The 16,699-nt window shown below is 41.4% G+C and overlaps 1 protein-coding gene across 6 annotated transcripts in view; it reads right to left on the reverse strand.

Annotated features, from left to right (window-relative positions):
- KLF12 (KLF transcription factor 12) overlaps positions 1 to 16,699 on the reverse strand; it is a 243,007-nt gene that overhangs the window by 19,010 nt on the left and 207,298 nt on the right. For 5 of the 6 annotated variants that reach the window (XM_054062957.1, XM_054062941.1, XM_054062948.1 and 2 more), the window contains one exon: positions 1,749 to 1,906. In XM_054062957.1, coding sequence (XP_053918932.1) covers positions 1,749 to 1,906 — 158 coding nt within the window. Of the gene's footprint in view, positions 1 to 1,436; positions 1,538 to 1,748; positions 1,907 to 16,699 lie in introns of those variants that run through there. The other variant, XM_054062962.1, reaches the window with a different exon arrangement.

The following is a 16,699-nucleotide window of genomic DNA, read 5'->3' on the forward strand; positions in this document are numbered from 1 at the left end:
AGTGCTTGCTTATACTCCTGGGCTGGTCGCCAAGCTTGCAAGCTAGAAAAAAAGGGACCTCCCTGTGGTAAAAGCACTTAAGTGGTATTTTCTGTTCAACCCAGAAAGTCTACTGCAGGTTTCACGCCACTTCTGGGCTCTCTGCCTTCCAATGTGCTATAGCCATAAAATGCTCAAAGGGTGATACAGGTAAGGATAGAGAAATAACATAGAAATTTTGGTAGGGAGAAGGAAAGGGATGGAGTAGGGTTATAATAGGATAAAAGAAGTAAGACAAGAGTGACAGAGAACAAGGTGAAAGGGTAAGGGCACATAAAATATATCAGAAGGGTAGGGATGAAAGACCACATTGAAGAATGAACAGGGAAGAGGAAAAAAAAATTAACACAAGGCATGATAAACTGAGAGAGTGGAAAAGTCAGAAGTATTAACGGGAAGATATGAAGTAACTAGAATAATTGACCTGGAGGGAAATGTAATGAAATTTCCAGATCACCAGAACAATTCTGCTGTTTAAGGAAGGGACTCTTACCTTACAGAAATTGGTTTAGTAGGGGGTATTAGGATGTAGCCTTGTTCAGTATTCCTCTCAACAATAGTCCTACCAACCAAAAGACATTGGAAAGAGTGATGGAGTCGTGGCCTCATTTGAAATGGAGAAGCCATCACTTCATTTTTTAAAATGATATCTCATAGTCTTTACAGTACATCACACCATAGAAAGCACCAGCAGATTCTCAGCAGAGAACAACATTGTGCTACATGCAGGATAAACACCACCTTTTCTCCAAGGAGTTACAAGAACGCCAAAGTACATTAAGGACAGAGAGATCAATAAATTTAATTTAAGCAAATCACCAGCAAAGTAAGAACAGCACTGAAACTCAGAGCATTCTGTTCACCACCTTTCTAGCCATCCAAGCAACTCCCTTTTCAGTTGTTCTTGATGACTTCAAATTGCTGCTCCTGAGTTCATCCACAATAAAATTACAATTACATGTCACTGCTTCAGCTACCCTTACATGCCTGTCATGTAGACCAGTAACAGCCCATAAAGTTAATGAGGACACCAGGTATTGAGTAAGTCTTATCATCAGTGAATGGGACCTAGCTTGTCTAGGCACATCTCTTGCATCTCTGTTGTAGGGACATGCTGCAAGCTGTTCTCATCAGGTGCCTGACTTCCCTCTGCAGTATGTGGTAGGTGCCTCTAAAAGCCTCCAGAAAAAAATACTGAGCTCCTGAGTTTATATTTGAATTGAACTAAAGGCATTTAGTGGCACCTAGCATTCCAAGGCTACATCTGTAAAAGCACATAGCAGTTCAATAGGAGCAGGTCTGTAGAGTGAAAAAAATGGTGCTCAAGATCCATGTCCACATTATATGCTCTTGAGGGTTTTCTTTGGGCTAGCTCTGGTTGGTCCCAAGCAATGATCACCCATTGTTCACTGAAGAATAGTAGGTACGTCCCAGGAGGCCACTTTTCCATTTAGTTTCATCTGAAAGGAGTCCAGTTTGTGCTGAGATTGCTCTTGTGCTACAAAGTAGGGATGACAGGAAAGTTCAATTCAGAAACACGCTCTTAATTTGCACTGGAATGTCAACGCTGGTGCACTCGCTGAAATCTCTGCTATTTAGGCACAGACCTTTGGCTCTTAGGGTAGGATGACAAGTTCAATACGCCCAAAACTAGACAGAAAAGAACCTGCTTGTCTTAACCATGTTACATAGTGCCAGAACAGTCTTACCTGTGTGCGTTCTCCGGTGAGCCTTCAGGTGGGAACTTTTTGTGTATACTTTGTTACATCCCTCAAAGTCACACCGATGGATGCGCCGCTTCCTGGAGTCTGGAGACTCAGACCTCCTCTGACGCCTTGTGCTCTCAATACTGAACGGTGAAATTGAACTGAAAAGCAGAAAAGAAGATAAAGTAATGAAGCAAGAGCACGGTGTACATCCTGGGCCGCAAAGATCAGCTGTAAAATATCACTGTGCCAGAAATGACTTAACAATGAATGAAATATTTCCTTTCCTACAATGTCATCCACGTCACATGTTTGAAACAATTTGTGCTTGAGCTAAGCGTATTTGGCAGTATGTAGTAATTCAAGTCTTGATCTAGAGTACTTATAGCCAAAGAAAACATCACAATCTTCAAAATACTGCTCCAATAATGAAGTACACTGACTTTATCTGAGCTTTATTTCTATTTTAAATGTGTCCAGATCCATCCTCACTGAACCCTGCTTCCTAAACAACTTTATATATAGCCTCCATAATTTCTCTTTGACAAGTTTAAGTAGATAAAAATCCTGAAACCTTTTATGAAAAAGTGTTTCCAGTACCTAGATCTGGACTATGGATCCTTGCATTCAGTCAAACATCGGTTGTTTACTTCCACACAGATGGCTAAGAAACTCATATCACCCCGCAGCAGCGATTTTTCCATTTACTTATTTAACAAGTCTCAATCTATCACCTGAAAGTCAATGAATTTTATTTCCCATCAGACCACTGACAAACAAAAAGTTTATTAGCACAGGGCCAGCAAACAATCCCTACAGAAATACCTATGCACAGTGAAGATTCTTCATTTAGTGCAACATCCTAAGGCCTATCAGTTATCTCAATTTTAAGTAAATAGAAAATGAGTGTTAAAGTCCTATTGCTTTATTTTATAAATACAGCCTGTAATGAGTGTAATACTCGAAGATAGCCTGCTACAAAAATGCACTTGCCTTAGTTAGGTCACCTTGTGTCATAAACTATTATCAATTTGGTATGCCAAGATCCAAGCCCTCATCCATTTCATGAATTCCAACATGCAGCTATAAGGCAGGGATAGGACAAGGGGGAATGCTTTTGAGCTGAAAGAGGGCGGAGTTCAAGACCACGCTGGATGAAGTTTTGAGCAACCTGATCCAGCAGAAGATGTCCCTGGCCCATTCAGGGGGCTTGGAACTGGATGATCTTTAAGGTCCCTTCCAACCCAAACCACTCTAGGATTCTATGATTCTAAATCCTTACTAATTGATTGCCTTATGGACCCCCTTATGGTTACAGTACACAGTAACCATGTTCACCTACAGTTACACTAGCCTGAACAACACTGGCCTTCATTTTCTGGGATTTCCCCCACATTCCTGGGTTTATTGATATTGAAGGTATAGATCTAGCGATTCATCAGCCTAGCTCTTTAAACTCTTGAGATCCAAGTTCCCATTCTCGTGAAAGAATTTGTGACTGTCAAATGAGAATGAACTGGAGGAAAAGAAACAGAATCTGATCACTAAAAGAAGTGTGAACCTTTGGGGAACCTAAATATTAAGAAAGGCATTTGAAAGAATCACTGAAGTTGATGCATCTGATGAGAAGCCCCTGTTGTCAACACTAATCTTCAACTTTCAGCTAATATAACCACTGCTGTTACAGCTATCGCTGTTCTGGCGTAAACTTCATTTTCAGAGATTTCTAGAATTTGCTGAGGACTAATTATATTGGTTTAAAACTATTGGTTTTATTGCATAAAGCATGTTGTACCATGTGATTCCCTGATGTTCCACTTTGCTGCATTACAAATCTTTCAGCCTTGAGTTCACGATTGTTCAAATGACGCATTTTTCTTTTTTTTTTTTTTAAAATATTTTTACACTACAACTAATTTAAAGCACTATTTAAAAAAAAGAAAGGAGTACTCTACTTCTGACAGTCTTTCTCTCTTAACACTTGATATATATTCATATTTCACCTTCAGGCAAAGAGATTTTCCAAGTTAATCATTGTTGCCTATAATATGATGTGCAAATGGGCATGCAGGGAGTTTCTGAAATGGAGAAAGAAATGGACAGATAGCCGAAATGCCAACATTAACTAACAAAAAGTAGTCCCCAAGAGAACGAGACATCAGCACTTTACAGGAATACAGATATGTTTGCAGAAATAGCTTTGGAATTGCATTTAAGCATTTGCATCTCAAGGCAAATAAAAGTCTTGGGTCAGATGATTCCCTGAGAACAGTCTGAGAACAGTCTTCCGACTCCATTGTTTTATTTAAACATCCCACCAGCTAAAACAAAAAGCAAAGATGTAAATCAGATCTTAAAGCTCAATATTGAAGATACAAAATCCAGTGCTCAAGAGCAGAAAATCTTTATCTTTAAAAATAAATATTTGTACATCATTTATACTGCAAACGATTTAAGAGCTGTCTTATAAGCCTGTTTTGTAACAGGGTGTTCAGATCCTGGATAGTACAGCTCATTTAAATGGGAGGATGAAGCTTATAATGCTGCTGCAGTTTCCAGCCCCAAGACAAAATGAACCTTGAGCAGAGTCAGCTCCTCATAAAAAGCTAATTGTCATGGATGAGAAAGTCACCTCACTGCTGTGCTTTCCCAGGTATTTATACAGGAGATGGTGGCATAAAGTAGTGCTGCAAAGGTGCTGAGTGATAAATGCTGCTGCTTCTTAACCGGATTGCTCCTCTCTTTCTTAAAGGTGAAGCATTCTTCCTATTCCATGCCAGGAAAATAATGGAATAAGCCACAGAAGGTGCTGTGTGTTGCACCGTCACTCGCAAGCTGCACAGCCATCACTTGCTCAGCGTGCTGAGGAGACAGGTTATGGTCAACTGGAACGAGCAAATGTAACCTCATGCCTGCCCTTTGCAGCACTGCAGGCTAAATGACAAATTTGCCAGCAGAAGGTACTCAGATGGCAAGGCAAAGCATGCCTCCAATGTGATCCTCCTCTGCCACGCTGATCCTCATGATGCAGGAACCCCACAGAGTAGAAATGCTCACCAGTGGAAAAGAAGCCAGATCCTACCTGATACCATCAGCCTTGTTCCAGCCTTACAAAAGCTGTGTGATTTTTTTTTTTTTTTCAAATGGAGACACCACAGGAAGATCTAAAAATCGCACAAGGTGCTTTTATTGAGCTTCCTGAGGTCGTTCCCTCTCACAGTGGATTTCCTGATGTTCTTTCCTTTGGCCAAACAGCAATAAAGGGACACCCTTCTCTTCTCAAGCAATTTCTAGAAAATACATTCACCAACCACACAGAGAGACATAAAAGAAGTCCTCAGAACCATGTTTTGTACCTTTTAAAGCCCACAGGGATCCTCCCAAGTGGCTCTGGATAGCACAGTGCTCCAGAAACTACTGTCTGATGGCGCCGTGTGGACAAAGACTTTGACAATGGACATGACAGAGAACTCACAGGTATTTCTTTTTTTTAACTAATTTTTCTGTTTGCAATGTACTAAAATAAATTAAAAAAAAAAAAAAAACCACCAAAATTCAAGCAGTTGACCATATTTTAGGAATCTCTCTTGACTGTAAGTGTCCCTCACAGATTGTCCAGAGTGAAGACCTGGAAACACATCATCAGCTGAGAGGTCCCAGTTCTCCTGTTAATGACTAAGATGTCAGGTAGCCTTTTGGGCTCAGGGTAGGGTTTGGCAACAGGACTGACACCATATGTAACACCTGAGGCAAATGGCAGGATCTATCAAATCACTGCTAACACATCAAGTTCAAAAGATAAATTAACGAAGAAGAAAACTGGGTTCTGACCTGCCAGCTGGATGTTTATTTATTTATTTGCAGTTTTATTTCCAGTGTATTTTCTATAGTACTGTAGAAACTACTACGCTAACAGAAATCCTGTGAGGCTGCTGGTTGCCCCCATAAGCAGCTTCAACCCCTGTAGCCAGTACTGCTGACAGGGTAAAATGAACAACTCCAATGTGAGCATTCAGGATGATTTACATAACTTTAGCTGTTATTCCAATTGGAAATGAAACCACACATCTCTGGGACTCACATATAACCAAGTGCTTTTCTCTGATGCAAAGAAGTCTGCAAAGTAAAACAAAGGCTGGGGCTTCACCAGTAGATGGCCATCAAGGTCTACTGAATGTAATCTGCACTACACGCAGCAGGGATGGAGGGTTGTTTTTCCTTCCTGCAAATGCTGCCCATGACCTCATAGGTGTTTCACCTTCATTCTACATATAGATTGGGAAAGGTCCTTAGCACACACAGTAACACTGTAAAAAACACATATAGCAGCTTTTTCTATATCAACAGAATGATAAGATGTCTCAGGTTAGAACAGAGTTTAAAGGTCATCCAGTTCCAACCTCCCTGCCATGGGCTGGGACACCTTCCACTGGATCAGGTTGCTCAAAGCCTCATCCAACCTGGCCTTGAACATCTCCAGGAATAGCACACCCATGACTTCTCTACGTAACCTGTGCCAGCGCCTCACCAGCCTCTCAGTAAAAAAGTTTATTCCTAATACCCAATCTAAATCCCCCTTCTTTCAGGTTAAAACCATTATCCCATGTCCTTTCACTACTGATAATGTGTTTTCTGAGCGATATGCACAGCAAAGCTGCCCGGGGATAACAATATGTTTATTAAAGCCTTGAACTGTGTTCAGCGCTGTGACACACCAACATGCCATGTGGTGACAAGTCCTGCACACCGGCTGCTCCCCACAAGCAGCCTGCTCCCGTGCTCTAACCCTGGCAGATATGTGGTGTTACCTTTGGACACCAAAGTACAAGCTTCCTGGTGCTGCCAGCATCCCAGGAAAGCCAGGCGAGAGCAGGCTGACACAGTTAACACAGAGCCAGTGCTGCGCAGTGAGTTGCCACTTTCCTTTTTGCTGTACAAACCCAAATAGTGTCCCAGTGCTGCATTTTCATCCTTGTGATTGCCACCTTTACTCTTCCTCAGCCTCTCTGCTATGAACCCAAGCTCTTTGGTTCTGTCTCCCGCTTACCTTGCAAAAGACCTCACAGAAAACACAGCAACCCAGGCCCAAAAGCATAGACCAGCTTGTGTCCAAAGTTCCCCCATATTATAGAATCATAGAATAATCAAGGTTAGAAAAGACCTCCAAGATCATCAAGTCCAACCGTCAGTTCAACACCACCATGCCTACTAAACCATGTCCTGAAGTGATACATCTACACTTATCTTACCATACGTCTCTCCTTTACAGCATTCAGACCTTCCCCCCTACCCGGTCCTGCAGTGAAATGAGAGACCTATGGATGCACTTTAACAATAGTCCACAGCTGCTAAAAACAGATGCTAACTTCACTTTGGGATGAGCCCAGCTATGTATCATCTGTGTCCCCTCCGCTCTAGCTACCATGAGGAGAACCAGACTGGGCTCAGCCCTGTGTGGCATCTGCTCAGTTCAGATGAGGGGTTTGGCAGTCCAGAGTGTGCTCCACAAGGTGGGCATAACACAAGTTGTGGTCCTCTTGTGTTCCTCAGGCTCTGGGCAGATGAAGGATGTGATTTGGCTAAGCTGACATACCAGGACAGTCTTGCTCCAGTTGTTTTCCCTTCTGTCAGCACCAGCACTTGTCTGATTCTGCCGCATGCCAGTTCAGGGACCCGCAATGACAAAAAATGAATTGTGCAAAAAGACTCTCACTTGAGTAGCTTCCTTGCTTTTGTTGGTTTAGCTTCCTAAATAGTACAGAGTCTGCCAAGTGCTTTCACTGACACATGGGAGAGGATGGAAACCTGTGGCCAAGGGTTAGGGCAGTGCCACCACCTCTTTCAGTGGCAATTAGCTGTGATTACCACCAATGCCACAACTTCAGAATTTGTATGAAGGAATCTAGAATATGGACATAAGCAATCAACACAGGGAATAAGTGGAAAAATCCACCTTTTGCTTCACAACGAAGCTTCCTCTTTTAAAACTTGTTAAACGCAAAGATAAATACATAAATAGATAGGCTGGAAAAAAAATTGTGAAACGTTACCATGCTAAATCAAAAGAAGTGTGACCAGCGTGTCGAGGGAAGTGATTCAGCCCCTCTACTCTGCTCTTGTGAAACATCACCCAGAGTACTGTTTTCATTTCTGGAGTCCTCAGCACAGGAAAGACGTGGATCTGTTAGAGCAAGTCCAGAGGAGGGACACAAAGGTGATCACAGGGTTGTAGCACCTTCCATACAAGGACATGCTGAGAGAGTTGGAGTTGTTCAGCTTAAAGAAGAGAAGGCTCCAGTGAGACCCTACAGCAGCGTTCCAGTACTTAAAGGGGGCCAATAGGAAAGCTGGGGAGGGGCTCTGTATCAGAGAGTGCAGAGATAAGAGGCTTTAACCTGAAAGAAGGGAGGTGTAGATTAGATATTAGGAAGAAATTGTTTACTGTGAGGGTGGTGAGGCACTGGCACAGGTGGCCCAGAGAAGTCATGGATGTCCCATCCCTGGAGGTATTCAAGGCCAAGTTGGATAAGGCTTTGAGCAACTTGATCCAGTGTTAGGTGTCCCTGCCCATGCCAGGGGGCTTGGAACTGGAGGATCTCTGGTGTCCATTCCAACCCAAACCATTCTATGATTCTATGAATACTTAAGGAGGTGCCTTGATAATACAGGATAGAACCAACAGGCAAACATTCATCTTTCACCCTCAGGCCAATTTTGTACAACCAGACAGTTACATTTTTCTTTTTTTTTTTTTTTTTCCCAAAGAGAAAAAAAGGTATAAATATACAATATTCAAATACATAAACAGTGTATAAATTTAGCAAAGTGAATCATTACTTTATGAGACATGGAAAGGTTCTGGGCCAACCTTTCAGTTGTAGTAAGTAAAAGTACAGGCAAATTAAATAGAAGTAGAATATTAGAATAGAACATATCTGCATTCAGATAGTAACAAGCAGTTGAAGAAAATCCTTCCACTTCTAGCATCTGCTTGACACTCAAAGGGAACCTAGGCTGCAGAAATGTTGGATTTGGCCACATAGCATTTATAGAAACCAGAGCTCTTACGCGTATGACTATGGGCAACAAGTAGAGCTTTCTGCATTAGTTTGGAAAATCATGACCTTTAGAAGCAGCGGTGAGGCAGCATCCCCTAAGCATGTGGAGCAGCACACTCATGCAAATCTACAGCAGCTGTCGATCCCTCTTCGGCACCGCTCAAGGCTCACAGAGTGGTTCCCCAGCAACAACAGTCAGAAGAATCAACAACTGCAGTCTCAACGCCTTTCCTTGGCTCCTTTGGCACATATCTGAGTTAAGTGAATGCTTGCAAAGCAGCACAATGCTCATTCAGGGATCTAATATCACTTAAGACAAAATATCTTCTTTTTGTTAAGACCTTCAAGTATCAAACGTTAACAGCCAAGATATGGGTACTCCGTGTGTTTTTGAATAGGGGATTTGAATAATATTTACCAGCTTCCAGCTCTCAAGTCATTTCTTTTGTAGTAATTTTTCACATAACGTTAATTTTATTTTCTGGTAACTCATACAATGTTACCTCACCATTCAGGATATTTGTGAAAGTATCCTTACAAACACAACATATTTAACTGTGAAGAAATAAGATAAACTGTTTTCATTACAGTTTATAAAATTTCACCTGAAATAGCAGCTGAATGCCAAAATCATATTATGCGAAACCATAGCAGTTTCGTTGCATTAATATGCTTAATAAAGATCAGTGTAATCTCCTGACAAAGTCTTCCCCTCAAATGTTTACTTATTAAATTCAAAGTTTCTACTGCCTTCACTTCACAGACAAACAGATGCACATGCATATGTTTTTTTTTTCTCCTCTTTGATTCTTAGATTCTAATTCATCTTTCATGAAAGGCTTCATCTGCCTTAAGAATGTTAGACATTAAAGCATGTAAAGCAGTACTTACGGCAATCATAAAATAGAAAATAAGTACTACTGTCTTATTAGCAGTAGTTACTTCAATCAGCGTACTTTAAGGTGATGTTATCCTGGAAATTACACCCTTTTGTCAAGAAAGAAAGGAGGAATTTAGCAGCATACACAAACAGTACAGATATTAAATACAAAAATCATATGGGTAAACAAGATAACAGATAAGAAAAGATGTGAATCCGTTTGGTTCAGAAAGTGCCAGTGCTGAAGACAGAGGGAAATCAAGCCAGGAGCAGACAGGAGCAGGAGCATAGTACGCCTGCCCTATAATGCTCTGTCCTAGGTGTTTACTTCTGGCTGCTGCCAGAAGCAGAGCCCTGAGCAAGAGACTCCTCAGCTCCCACTCTGTACAGCCATTTCTCTGCCCTAACATCCCTATCTTGGGCAGTCAGCAAACAAAACACCCGGCAAGTCTCTAACTATGACCTTATCTGCAGCATTTATTACCACTGAGACCAGCTAAAGTTACTTGAATTGTTGAGCTGCCTTGCAATACCCAAATCATAGAATGGTTTAGGTTGGAATGGACCCCAAAGATCCTCCAGTTCCAAGCCCCCTGGCATGGGCAGGGACACCTAACACTGGATCAAGTTGCTCAAAGCCTTATCCAACCTGGCCTTGAACACCTCCAGGGATGGGACATCCATGACTTCTCTGGGCCACCTGTGCCAGTGCCTCACCACCCTCACAGTAAACAATTTCTTCCTAATATATAATCCAAATCTTCCCTCTTTCAGCTTAAACCTGTGAGCTCTTGTCCTGTCACTACAATCCCTGATAAAGAGTACCTTCCTAGCTTTCCTGTGGGTCCCCTTTAAGTACTGGAACGCTGCTGTAAGGTCTCCCTGAAGCCTTCTCTTCTCTAGAATGAACAACTCCAACTCACTCAGCATGTCCTTGTATGGAAGGTGCTACAACCCTGTGACCATCTTTGTGTCCCTCCTCTGGACTCACTCTAGCAGATCCATGTCCTTCCTGTTCAGGGGACTCCAGAACTGAATGCAGTACTGTAGGTGGGGTCATTAGACAGTATGGCCATTATGTTTTACACATAGACAAAATAGTTGCAGTAATTTTAAGCATAATTTTACTTCATTGCTCTCTGTCTTCCACTTGGTTTGGATAGACGGACTCAGATTAGGTGAGACACTTGTCCTCAGACTTTGCCATAGATTTTTTTTTTTCCTGACATGTGCAAGATACAGAAGATGCACAGCTGCATCATCAACAGTTCCAGTTCCTCAAGACAGCTGAACACAGTGCAAAGATGGCTTTGGATGCTGACGTTGACATTAATACCTCTTTTTCTAACATGCTGCATTACCATGGAATAAAGAGTAATAGAAAAACTCATCTGGGGAGGGGCCTATAAACTTTCTGCTCAGCAGGGTTAACTTCAGAGCTAGATCAGATTGCTCATAGCCTTGTCCTGCTGAAGTCTGAAAATGTTCAAAGACAGAAAAAACCCACACGTCTCTGGGCAACACGTTCCAGTGCTGAGCCACACTCATGTTCTTAAGCGAGTTTCTAATGAAAGCTCATTTTTCCTAAACAGTTCCTAAATAAATGTTTATATTTGTAACTACACATACCTATACATTATAATGAACAATAACCGAGTGACCATGAGCTAATGCAAGCCTGAATTTCTTTTTTTAAAAAATATAGCTTACTTCTCTTTAGTCCAATGTTCTTTCAAGCTGAAGTAGAAATGCATGAAAATAAAGAACCTCAATCAGTGGGGAAGATGCATCTTCACAGTGAACTTGCAGTGCAATAAAGTGCATGACCAAAGGTCTGTTCCTTGGGTCTGAAGACAAAGCATTGTATGACTTCTTGAAAGCAAAAATAGAAATCCTGTATGTGAAACCTGTTTGACACACGCTGGTTCAAGTCTGGGAGCTGAATCTGGTCTGGCAGTGAAAAAGCATCTTATTTCGTCCCCTCCTTTCAGAGCTGGCAGAACAGCAGTGACCATTCATAGGATCTTTAATGGACCAGCTGGCTTCACACTCCTTCCAGACGGAGGCTGCATCAATGCTGAATCTGCTCTTTCTTTTTTGTCCCCTTCTAAACAGTGCAGAAATCCAGCACCTCTAACTGAGCTTTGAGAACATGGTTACCTGATTTCTACCCTTCCTGTTGCTTTCTGATTCATACCTTTCCTTCATGTTTTTCTGGTAACACATAAGCAAACAAACTATGGCAATACTGGTATTCTCAGCAGAGGAAATTAAAAAAGGGAAACAAAGACTACTCTGTTGGAGACATTAGCTGAGCTGAAATTTCCAGCATGGAAATCAGATGAGTATATATATAATCACATCTTTCAGCTTTGTTCTGGTTACTTGTAGAAACAGACACTCCACTTTTAAGTGCAGGACTCCCTGCATCTTGTACCTTGCTCTTCAGATTTCACTTTCTTCTTGTATCTCTAATTTTGATTTCTCACTCCTGTGCAGCATGGCAGCCAGTCCGAGTGCCTGTATGATGATCTTGCCAGGGCATCCACATCCTCTTGTTGGTCAGACTAACGAGTGTGGAAGTGATCACAATAGTGGTGATTAAAAATTCTCTCTTGTGTATCCTCTGCTGACAAAACTGTTTTGTGATGTCTTGCCAGGTCGGTGACATTAAATGTGTGTACTGCATCCACTGGGACTGAAGCTCATGTAAGGGATCTTTCCTTTGTTCCTGTTCAGAAGGCTTATTATTGATAAGTTAAATGTTTGATTACAGTGGATACCTATGTATAATGCAATTATGAGTGGTTATCTGTCATATTCTGTGACATCAAGCCGATTTTGGTAACTACTAAATAGCTGACCCCATTGAAGTGTTCACTTCGGTGCCACACCAAAGCTGCCACGGAACAGAATATCGTCTTAAAACCCCTATTTTGTATATCCCACAGTCCTCCACAAGCTTCTGCCTGAGAACATATATTGCAAAGAATTAATCTATTGTACAGATACATGTCAGTATCATACCTATTGGATCTGGATAGGGACTAAATAATTTAATTCATTTGGGGACAAAAAGGTTACCGAGTACTTCAGGGATCTCAGTTTCTTTTCCTGGGACTACTTTCTAATTGATAAAGTTTAAGATTTATGGTGGTTTTTTTTTCCTTTTTCCTTCTAAAGTTTTTTCCTTCCCATTGAAAGGATTTTTTTTATAAAAGCATATGAAAAAATATTCTATACATCAAAACTATAACCAATCCACAGATTGTGTTACTACATGTTTTTGCTAAAAACAATAAAGAATTCTCGTGTATTTATATTACACAAGAAGGTAGCTTTTCTGTTCAACGTAGTAACTCGTGCCTGGCTTGACAGTTACACTTCCTCTACACTGGACACTTTTAAGGCTCAGCTTGTCAGGGTGCTGAGCCATCTCATTTAAACTATATATCACCTAAAAAGGTTGAACGAGATGATCCTTGAGGTCCCTTCCAACCTGACATTCTATGAGATATCTCTTCATTTAGATTAGGAGAGCCTTGCTACACCTTTTTTTCCTTGTTTCCTAGGGACTGCTATTTCTTTTCACACCTTTTACTATCCTTCCCTCTTTCCCCAGACTTCCTGCCACCAACCGCAGCTGGGAGCCGCCTCTCTAGAGAATCAGAGCCAGGTTTTGTCACTGAATATACATGTAGAAATTTGTAGCTGCAGTTTCACCATGTCTGCTAGTATCTGAAAGACCTCTAGTGGTTTCACCTTCATACTGGGATAGAAGATGTCCCTGAAAGTTGTATAATTCAGTTGGCCATATAACTTCTAAGGAAGAGGAACCCATGACTATCATCTATGACCCTGAAGAGTTACCGTATCTTTTTACTGGCCTTGCACAGATGATAGAATCATAGAATGGTTTGGAAGGGACCTTAAACATCATCCAGTTCCAACCACCCTGCCATAAGCAGGGACACCTTCCACTGGATCAGGTTGCTCAAAGACCCATTCAACCTGGCCTTGAACACCTCCAGGGATGAGGCATCCACAACTTCTCTGGGCAACCTGTGCCAGTGCCTCACCCTCTACAGGAGGGATGGAGGGAGGAAGACTGTCACCACAGACTGAAATCAAGTTTGACATGAAATCACAAGTTGGACCCACAAAATCTAACTTGATGTGTCCACATCCTTATTTTTTTAAGAATTATTGCTGTAGGGAAGTCATTCACTTCAATGACACCTCTGAATCCTCTTTGGAAAGTTTCCAAGTCTACCTCTTCCCCCTCATCCCAGATAACTGGAGGTCTGTTCTGTCTATCATATTAACTGTAACAGCAGCTACAAAGTGCATTTCTCATTTGAGTCTCACATTTGGCCACTCAGAGGTAGAGAATGCTTGAATATTGATATTTTTTTTTTAATATTAAAAATGTTAATTAAAAGTGATGCAGAAGCATCTTGTGGCATGACAAAGTCCCACTTTTGTGATATTGGCAGTAGGTGGACAACATAGACAGTGATACCCACCCCACTGCCCACCCCACAGCAGGCACAGAATAAAGCTGTAGCACCTCCACCAATGTTTTCACTTGAGGCAGCATTAAAAGGTTGCATACCTTGGCCAGTTATTTCTTGCTCTTGTCATGGTCTTTTCTACAAAAATGAGATGTCAGAATTTCAATGTGTTTTGTGTTCAGTAAATTACAGTAGTTTTCAAAACATCTATAACCTTTTCAGTGGCTGGTGGCCTGGCAGACAGACTTCTTGCATTTTTTCATACTAGAAGTCTGAGAAACTGGACATTTTCAGGAAAAGGCAAGGCATGCAGAGAGATGGTATGTAAAATTACAGAATATCAGGCACACCGGTAGTACATACCGCACCACTCTCTATTTCACACCAGGACAGTAAGTCCTACTATCTCATTCCTGTGACAAAAACCTGAGCAACCATAAAAAATGGCCCAATATTCATCAGTTCTGGTGACAGGCTGCTTTCATTTCAGCCTCAGGATTTCAAAGCACAGAGATGCGATTTACATAGATGTACCACGAGTGAGCTTTTCTTTTTCAAGGGCTGAAGCCTAACTCTACCCATCTGAAAGCACTGGATTTAAAAGTCATTTTGAAGGGCAACACTACCGTGAAGTCTCATATTATTTAAGTGGCCATCTTATTCAATAATATCATTTAGAAGTATACATAAATTATATGCACAGATTTTCATTAAAGTAATGTGCTACATTCAAACAGCACTGAAGATCAGCAAAGGAGGATAACATAGACTGGGGTTCCAGAGTGCTGCAACTGACTTATAGAATCATAGATTCACTATGGTCGGAAAAGACCTCCAAGATCATCCAGTCCAGCTGTCAGCCCAACACCACTGTGCGTACTAAACCATGGCCCAAAGTGCCATGTCTACACTTCTTTTGAAGACCTCTAGGAAAAGAGCCCTCACCACTTCCCTGGCAGCCTGTTCCAGTGCTTCACCACTCTTTCAGTAAAGAATTTTTTTCCAGAGCATCCTTAGACCTGCCTCTTATTCTTTTTGTGGTTTAGTTCCTGATTTGAAAAGCATGGGGATAATAGTCTACCTCCTTCATTCTCTCTTCCTCCCATCACCTTAGGTGCCTTACCTTTTCGGCAAGTAGCAGAATTGCACACAATGTGAGCCAAATACCAGTATGAGATTTATAAAAGATCTCTTAAGAAAATGTCAAGTTTTGTTTTTTAAATTAGTGATTAAAAAATCTTTGAGTAAAACAGGCTTGTATCAGACTGCTTCTGCCCTGCTGGCAAACCTGCCAGGGACTGCAGGTTCCCAGCTCTGGGACAAGAGAGGCATTATTGGCCAAATGCTTGCAGGAACACAAAGCTGCTACTTCATGTTCTGGCAAACGTCCCTGGAAAAGGTGGTGCGGTGATTTATGTGCCATTCAATGTTGTTTTCAAGACATTCACTGAACTGAAGAAGCACCATTAGAATATGTCAAGCACACGTCAAAACCCATCTAAATCAACAGAGGCTGAAACTACATCATGTGCTTGACACACAATAATTGACATGTCATATTATATTTGACATTTCAAGGACAGTAGTGCCTATTTAAATGGAGACATGATAATATAAGTAGTTTTTTACTTGAGCTAACCTAAACCTAACAGGTAATTTTGGTGAAGGGCTCCTCAGTAAATATCTAGCGGATAAAAGGAATTCTTTTAAAAAAATAAAATCTCTAGTGGCTCAAATTACTGAATGCAAAAGAACCAATTTACAAGAAAATGACTCTACTAACACACCTTTGTCTTGGAGGGAAAATCTGGTCACACTGGCTAGCAATCTCCTATTGATTTCCATGGGGCCATAATTTCACCCATCTTTCCCTACTCCCTTTGCAGCTCTGCCTGGACTTAGGCCTATATCTAACACTGCCCAGACTATCAGCATGACGACTGATACAGAAATATGGATTAACAGGATGGGAGTACAGAAAGGCATGCTCTTTTTCTCTGCACAAGAAAGACAAATTGTGATGTAGCAGACTTTTGAATTACATATGCTTCACTTGACACCTCATCCTCTCTCCTGGAGGCAACTGCATGGGGACATCACCAGTAATAACAAAGTTCCTAAAGGATGTGTTACCAGGAGAAAGGGGGAGGTGGTATAAACCATCCACAGAAACAGCAGCTATGCAAACTACTCCTCGCAGCAGGACCGGGAGATTCCCCCACTTCCCCAAATTTAATATCCATAAAATTGAGAGCCAGTTGTCATACCCTCTCTTGGTTCCTACCCATGAAGCATTCTTGGGCTTCTTTTTTGCTTCCATTAAGTATTCTAAAGGGTTTATTCCACCATATGTTGTGGTGCAAAGGAAAGGTGCTGGCAGAAAGTTTTTAAATGGGGGGTTAAACAGATTAAATTTATCTGCAGCTGCTGCTGCTTTTACCTAATACCTCCTTAACTGTTTTTCTCTTGTTCCACTTCCTCTCTTCAACAGGATGCTACACA

The sequence above is a fragment of the Cuculus canorus genome, chromosome 1 (assembly GCF_017976375.1).
Source record: "Cuculus canorus isolate bCucCan1 chromosome 1, bCucCan1.pri, whole genome shotgun sequence".
Classification (NCBI taxonomy): Eukaryota; Metazoa; Chordata; class Aves; order Cuculiformes; family Cuculidae; genus Cuculus; species Cuculus canorus.